Source organism: Suricata suricatta, chromosome 2, assembly GCF_006229205.1.
Source record: "Suricata suricatta isolate VVHF042 chromosome 2, meerkat_22Aug2017_6uvM2_HiC, whole genome shotgun sequence".
Taxonomy (NCBI): domain Eukaryota; kingdom Metazoa; phylum Chordata; class Mammalia; order Carnivora; family Herpestidae; genus Suricata; species Suricata suricatta.
The window spans coordinates 185879493-185887136 of record NC_043701.1 but is presented as its reverse complement, the minus strand read 5'-3'; the positions used below and the strand labels follow the sequence as shown (position 1 = coordinate 185887136).

The following is a 7644-nucleotide window of genomic DNA, read 5'->3' as shown; positions in this document are numbered from 1 at the left end:
GCGGCATCCACGGCCACACCACGGGGGCACCACGGGGGCACCACGGGGGCCACGTCCCTGCCGCACCTGCCCGGGGACGAGGGACAGCACGCTCGCGGCTCCCTGCCTGGCCGTCCGCGGGGCCCTGCAGCGTGCAGACCAGCACGGGCCTTGCGGTCCGGGGCCGGGCGCCCATCGCCTCCAGCTTCCCCACCAAGAAAACGGCCTTGGTCTGTCTGCCACCGAGCTGCCGCCACCCAGAGAAAAGCCGCTGAACAGGTGTGCTCACCTGCAGCCTCACGTTCTAGGAGCACCTGTCCCAGAAGCAGAGGGCTCCCCGGGGAACGCGGCCTCGGCCTGCTCCTTCTCAGAGTGGCCCCTGCCCCTGTGTGCCCGCCTCGGGAGCCCGGTGCCGCCCCTCCATCCTCCACCTCCTCCTCCGCACAGGTCAGCCGGGGCGGGGAGGGCGGGTGGCCTCTGGCCGGGCCTCCTGGGGCCTTCCCCAGCCCAGAAGCCCTGAATTAACAGGAAGGAGGGCCTGCCCGTCACCGCACGAGCGGCAGGGCAGTAAGAGACGCACCACTGCTGCAGTGAAACAAGACGAAATTACACCAAAATAAATTTGCAATTTCTTCCTCATATAGCTATTTCCGAAGCCAGAGTATAGGAAGGACGTGCCCTTCACGTCCCCCATCGACGTCCAGGCTTTCCGGGCGGTAAGTGATGCGTTTCCTATGTCCCCCCGCGGAATGAGACAGACTCCTGTGTGGTCGGGCCCCTGAGCAACAGGCACAGGGAAACCCTGGAAACGACGGCGGGCACCTGCTCAGTGTCAAGGCCTGCGTGGCCGCGCCCTGGGCCGCTGTGAAGTCAACTGTGACCAACTGTGTGGTGTCTGTGACTTCAGGGGGAGTTTCCCAGGAGGCAAATCCTGGAAGGCTTCACGTTGGGGGTGGTTCAGGATGCTCGGGAATGCAGGCGCACCCTGCACGGGGACACTGGCGGCCACCCCACCATCTCAGGTCCCTCCGAGCTCCCTGCGTTCTCTTGGGACCCTGCTCCCCTGGACCCTGGACGGGCGAGGCCCCCTGGCGCACACGGCGGGCAAGGAGACCCGAGGGTCCCGGGCCCCCCCCGTCCTCGGAGCCCGTGCCTGTAACTGAGAAGGTCCGTGGGTCGTTTTTACGTGTCACGAGCCCTTCCACGCAAACTCTGTGATGCGCGGAGGGTGTGCGGGCACTGTCCTCGGCAGGGAGGAGGGGCGCTGGCAAAGGGCAGACGTGCAAGTGACAGGGCAATAGTCGCCCAAGGCCGGGGGGCACAGGAGCCGAGGGGAGGGGGGTGCAGCGGGGAGGCAGGACACACAGACGGCAAGACGCGGCAAGGTGGCGGCCACCTCCTCCCACGAGACGGGCACTGCGGGGTCTCTGTCCACGAGGAGGGACGACCCGGGGACAGTGTGGCCATGCCGTGAATGTTCCACGAGGCGTGGGCTGCGGACGCTGAGGACCGGCCACAGGTGCCGGGAGGTGGCCGCTGGCTTCTCCACCTGATGCGGCAGCGTCCCGTGACGAGCAGTCGGGTCCCCGCTCGCACCCAACACACGGTGCCGTGGGGGCAGGGGCAGCGCGGCCGCCGCCCAGGGGTCCGGTCCCACTGCTCCCAGGTCTCTGAGGCAGTGGCTGCAGCACCGTCAACGTTCACCTTCCGTCCCCACCTGGCGTGTTCTGTCCACGCGGCGGGAATGGGACAAGAGTGCCTTCGAACCTGCTGGCGATTAACTCTAGGACCTCTCGGTTCTCTGGGGCAAACACAGAACTGCACGGCGACGTGACGGCCCAAAGCCTGACGGTGCGCCGAAGAGCCCGGTGCCCCGTCGTGGGGACCCTCCCCAGAGGAAGCACGGCCGGACGTTCGGCCAGGTGCTCTGGGGCGTCGCCAGGCAGAGGCCTGGGCCCCTGGGGGGCGAGCCCGTCCTCGTGGGGTCTTTGCGGCCTCGGGGCTTCCGGCACAGCCCAGCCCCCCTGCCCTGTCTGTGCCCTGAACGAGCCGCCTCGCCTTCCCAGTTCCCAAATGCGGGGGCCCCAGGCCCAAACCCCCATGACCTGTGCCCGATCCGCGGTCGTAAATAAGTCCAGACCCCAGCAAGCTCGCTCTGTCTTCACACTGGCGCACCCAGGGCCTTGGGCCCTCACGGGAGGGACGCGGCGTCCACGTCATCCACGGCCGAATCCTGGCTCTCCCGCCCCCAGGGCCCCCATCCCTTGCTGACTCAGAGGCTGCTCACTGGGCACCTGGGATGGTCCGGCCGACGCCAGGGCCGGGGAGGTGGGCAGCCAGAAATGACATCGCAGCGGGCACACTTCCCGGATGCTGCCACAGGGGGCAAGGTCCTAAGGGCTCCGGGGGCACCGGACACGGCTGCGCACTCCGGCCACCCGTCCAGCCCACACGTGGCCGTGCCGCGGAGCCGACCCCCTGGGCCAGGGTCCTCAGTCTGCCCTGAGAGACGTCCCCGTGAGGTCCGTGAACGGGACAGGGCGCAATGGCGCCTACAGAGAAGCCGACCTCTGGTCTCCGCTAGCAGGGAAGCACAAGCAGGCGGTGACGCGGCCGGCGACCAGGCCACCACGCCGCGGCAGCCAGTGGGGTCTGGGAAGAAACAAGCCTCCTCACCAGTAAGTGGTTCCAGCATGATTCTTAGGAGCAAAACAAAACTTAACACAATCACTGTTGATTTAAGTCCAAAAAAAGCCCTGTGAGCGTCTCCTGAACCAAACGCTGCTTTGGCGCCATCTCCTGGTGACCAGGAGCATTTGTGGGTTCCTGCCTCCACCAGCAGGACCCCCACCCAGGGCCGCCCAGGCCGAGACCACCCCCAGGCCCAGAGCTCCTTGCCCCCCAGGCCGAGTCCCCCAGGCCAGAGCCCCCACTCAGGCCACAGCCCCCCGAGCTCAGACGCACCACAGGCCAGAGCCCCACCTCCCGGCACAGTCCCTCCTGCAGGCTACAGCCCCTCAGCCCCACGCCCCCTGGCCCACTGCCCCCCAGACCTACCGCACCCCCAAGCTCAGACCCCCTCAGGCCCAGGATACCCCCAGGGCCACGGCACCCCACAGTTCAGTGAGCACAGCAAACCCCCACAGTCATGTTCATACACCAGGTGCAGCTTCAGGTTCAACCTCTTTCTGGGAATAGGCCACTATTTTCTGATCCCTATTAATACCTATGACAGCATTTATGTACAAGATAAATTCATTTCAATTTCCTTCTTCAATTAATGGCCTATTATTTGAACCACACTCAGCTAAAAATATTGCTCCAATACCATTAATCTTGCAAAAATTAAATTTTCCTTCATCTGACAGGCAGAGGCCACCAGGCTGGGGGGGGGGGGGGACAGTAGCCACACAGCTGGCCAGTGTAGCTCAGCCCTGCCCAGGACCCTGGGGGTGCAGGGTCCCCTCGACCAGGGTGTCCAAGGGTCCCCGCAATGACAGCTCCCCCCATGACACGCAAAGGGGGCGACGGCCAGGCACAAAGGCATGGTGCTCCCGGGCCAGACAGGAGTTTATCGCCGAGCAGCAGCAGCACGGTCACGAGGCAGGATGACACACACTCGGACCTCGGCGCCAGCTCTGGGACGAGCTCCAGCGTCCATTCTCCACCCACCAAACACGGCCGTCCAGTCATCCGGGGGCCACCAAAACCCCTCACGCAGGACCGCGGCCGCAGGGGAGGAGCCCCCCGCCCCATCGGAGAGAAAGCCAGGCCACGGCACGGCGCAGACGCCCCAGGACTGGCCGCCACGCGCCCACAGCCGCTGCAGGCAGGCCAGGCCTCCCAGCCCCTCCCCTGACCCCACCCGGTCCTGCGGCCCCTGCAGACCAGGCCGGGCCGATCGGACGCATGCGCTGCGCGGCCCCGGGCCCTGAAGGTTTCAGTATGTCTTTTACATCACTGGACCTATTTTCTAATTTGCTCTGTGAAATTCTCTTTGGCTCCTGGGATATTTGCAAGTTTGCTGTTTATTTCCAAATGTCTGAGAAGTTTCCAGATCACTGTTTGTTTACTTCTCCTCTAACTACTCGGAGGTCAGAGAACGCATGTGCGAGCATCCCTCACGGACACGATCAGAGACCCTGCGGCCAGGGCGGGGGCCAGAGCCCGTGGACAGGCAGAGTCCTCGGAGAGGCCACGCAGAGGATGGATGGCCCGAACCCCGGGGGCTGCGCGGCACCTTCCAGAAAAGCTCACAGCGAGCCTGCCGGTCCTCATCCAAGTCTCCTTGACCGCCATTCGGAAAGACGTTTTTGAGGAAACATAAAGTAAGCTGGCAGCCACCCCTCAGTCCCACGGCTGCCGTCCACCCGCCGCACAGCCGTGGCCGTGCCTCACGGTGTGCAATGAGCCTCTTCTGCGCCTGCGCTTCCGTCAGCGTCCCGCCCAGCGCACCCCGGCCGGCGAGAGGAGGCGCCCAAGGCCCTGCCGCCCCGGCCCTGCCCTCCGCGCCACCAGCGGTCACGTCCACGTGCGCAAGTTCTGACGCCGGACTCAGGCACTGCACGCGGTACTGCCCTCGTCTGCACAAGGGGCCCTGCCCCCTGCATGCTCCTTGCTATGCCTGCGTCTACGCATCCGCACCTTCGTCAGATTCTGAAAGCCGTCAGCCAGTCTGCAGCTCTCCGCCCGTCTGCTCCCGCCCACGCTGGGCTCCAGTTCCGCGCAGGCGGGACCCCTGGACACTCTCCAGCATGCCTTCCGTGCTTTACTGGGCGCGTTTCCTACTGCTAGGGCTTCAGGTGCAATGCCCGTCCCGTCCCCTCGCGGTGCCCGGCCCGCCGTCAACCCCAAAGCAGGGCAGCTTCCGTGCCAGCTGCTGTGCCTCCATCAGAACCCGTCCCGAGGGAGAAGCAGGGAGCCGGGTGCCGGTGCAGGGAGGCGTGCGGGTCGAGAGGAGAGCGTTGTTCTGTCCGGGGCGAGCTGCGAGCCCGCGGCCCTCTGGCCCGGGGAGGGAGGGCGGGGGGGGGGGGCCCTGCCCGGGCACAGCAGACGCGCGGGGCGCATGGGGTCCCACGGCCACGTGACAGCGACCCTGTCAGCCACGGAAGACACCGCCGAACTGGCACAGATGCCCCAAACTTAAAGACCGAGACCGGGGCGCCTGGGCGGCTCAGTCGGTTAAGCGCCCGGCTTCCGCTCAGGTCATGATCTCATGGTTCGTGGGTTCGAGCCCCGTGTCAGGCTCTGTGCTGACAGCTCGGAGCCTGGAGCTGCTTCAGATTCTGTGTCTGCCTCTGTCCCTCTCTCTCTGTCCCTCTTCTGCTCACACTCTGTTTCTCTCTCCTTCAAAAATAAACATTAAAAAACTAAAAAAAAAAAAAAAGGACCGAGACAGTCAGACGCCCTTCTGCCCAAAGGGCCATCTCCACACGCTGCTTCCCATGCAGGCACAACGCACCGGCACCCACCGCCCACAGCACCAGCACGCAACGGCTGAGTGCCTGCTGCATGCCAGGCTCCCAGCAACATGAAAAATGGGAGGTGAAGGATGCCGGGAACAGAGGTGGAGGCAGCTCGGCCACCAGGGCAGCTGCGAGGCCCCCAGCGATGGGGAGTGAGAAGCCTCGGTCTCTGAACCAACCACAATCACGCAAAGCCCATCTGGCATCTGCCCTCGCCTCGCCTTCCCCCCACAGCTGCACCTCAGCGGCCCCGTCTGCAGGCGTCCGCTGGCCCGGACCGCAGACTCCCGCAGGGGAGGACGGGCCACGAGGTGGGTGGCCTGGGCTCACGGAGGGACTGGCCTCCATCCCCCGAGCTCTGCGGAGCAGATCCAGGGATGGGTTTCATCCGTCACCTGTGTGAAGAGCCCCCCCATGGCAATCGCCATCCCGCAGGCCCCGCCCAGGCCGACTCCACGCGGCGGAAGTGCACGTACCGTGAAGTGCTCCTGGGATTTGAAGTTCTCGTCCAGGTAGACGCGGGCCCTGTTGTACTCCTTCATCGCGTCACTCGACAGCAGCTCTCTGGAAGGAAAACGGGGAGCTCTTCAGTACAAAAGCCACCCCAAAAGCAGCCTCCGAGACCCAGACTACTGGCTTGGACACTGTGTCATACATCACCCCAAAACACCACCCAGCGGCGGCAGGAGGAAGGAAGGGCAGCAGAAACCAAACCCCACGTGCACAGGCACAGGCGGGGCCCCCACAACACCTGACGGAGGCACGGGACCCAGTGGCCTCCGGGACAGAAGAGGCACGGGACACTAGGCGCTTGGCCAGGGCGGCATGACCCCGAAGTCTGGCGGGTCTCCTGGCTGTCTGTGTTTGGAGCCTGGCAGGTGCGCCCATGGGAGAGGAGCGGACCGCCAGGAAGGAGGCGAACACGCCTCGTTAGGTGACCTGGTCGTCTCTCACCGCCTCATCTCACAACCAGAAAAGGCTTAGGTAGGCGCCCACGCGTCACCGCAGCACGTGTGACTGGAAGGGAGCGCTGTGCTCCAGAGCCGGGACGCGAGGGGCTCCCTGCTCACCCCCACCTTCCCACCAGCTCTGTGGCAGCAGGGAAGGGGGCACGGAGCCCTCTGACCACCCAGCATCGGGGTTTGGGGGGGGGGGGTTCCGGAAGGAGGAAGGGAAGAGGATACGGCTGGAAGGGCTCAAACCCCTCCTGCATGCCCCTCCCCCACGTTCACAGCGGAAACACCAAGGTCAGGACGTCTGGCGTCTGCCAGAAATTAACTTGCTGTGCAGAGAAGTAGCAAAATACACCCACACCCGCAGAGAAGCAGCCAGCAGAGCCAGACCTGGAAGGACAGGAGTCCGCTGAAAACAGCCCGTGCAGTACCGGCAAAGCGATCAAAGACTTCAAGGAAAACACAAATATGACAAAGAGCAAACACTAAAACCACAAATTAAACTTCTCAACCAAAAACAGAGCTCACTGGAGGGACCTAACAGCAGGTTAAAACCTAAGAAAACAAGTAAATAAGAGATCGGTGACTACAAGACCCCCAACAGACATGACCCAAATTGAAACAAAGCCTGGAAAGCGTTGGAGGAAAAGGAGCTGAAGGAGCGAGGGGCCCGGGGTGGGGACAGGCGGCCGGGCCCCAGGAGACCCGCGTCAGAGCCCAGGAGAAGGAAGTGGTGAACGCACTCTCCAAACACGATCAGAATTACAAGCCCACTGGAAAAGCCCAAACACGAGGGTAATCAAACTAAAACAACATCATCAAGTCGCTGCAGACCATCCGGGAAGACACAACGCCGCAGTCAGGGGGAAAAGACACATTATACACAGAAAATTAAGATGAGGACAATGGCTACAGCCCGTCCTAAACAACAGCACACAGAGGACAAGGCGATGATGTCCTTTAAGTGCTAACAGAGAAACGCGGGCGAGCTGCAGTCCAGGCTGCAACAAGAGGATCTTTCAAAACCGAAGACAAAGATTCTCCTCACACCAACAAGAGCGGAGAGAATTCGTCACCAGTGACTCGTGTTAAGATGAATGTCACAGAAGCTCCCAGGCTGCAGGGAGATGGTACCGGACAGAAACTGAGGCTTCGTGAGAGCGAGAGCACTGGACACCGGGGACAGAGTGGGCCAAACCAAGGACACCTTCTCCTTCTCATCTCTATAAAAGGAAGTTCAAAGCAAA

The 7644-nt window shown here is 63.4% G+C and overlaps 1 protein-coding gene across 3 annotated transcripts in view; it reads right to left on the bottom strand.

Annotated features, from left to right (window-relative positions):
- The window catches only part of INPP5A (inositol polyphosphate-5-phosphatase A), a 157672-nt gene that overhangs the window by 86528 nt on the left and 63500 nt on the right, over positions 1 to 7644 (bottom strand). For all 3 annotated transcript variants that reach the window (XM_029932810.1, XM_029932811.1, XM_029932812.1), the window contains exon 4: positions 5921 to 6008. In XM_029932810.1, coding sequence (XP_029788670.1) covers positions 5921 to 6008 — 88 coding nt within the window. The remainder of the gene's footprint in view (positions 1 to 5920; positions 6009 to 7644) is intronic.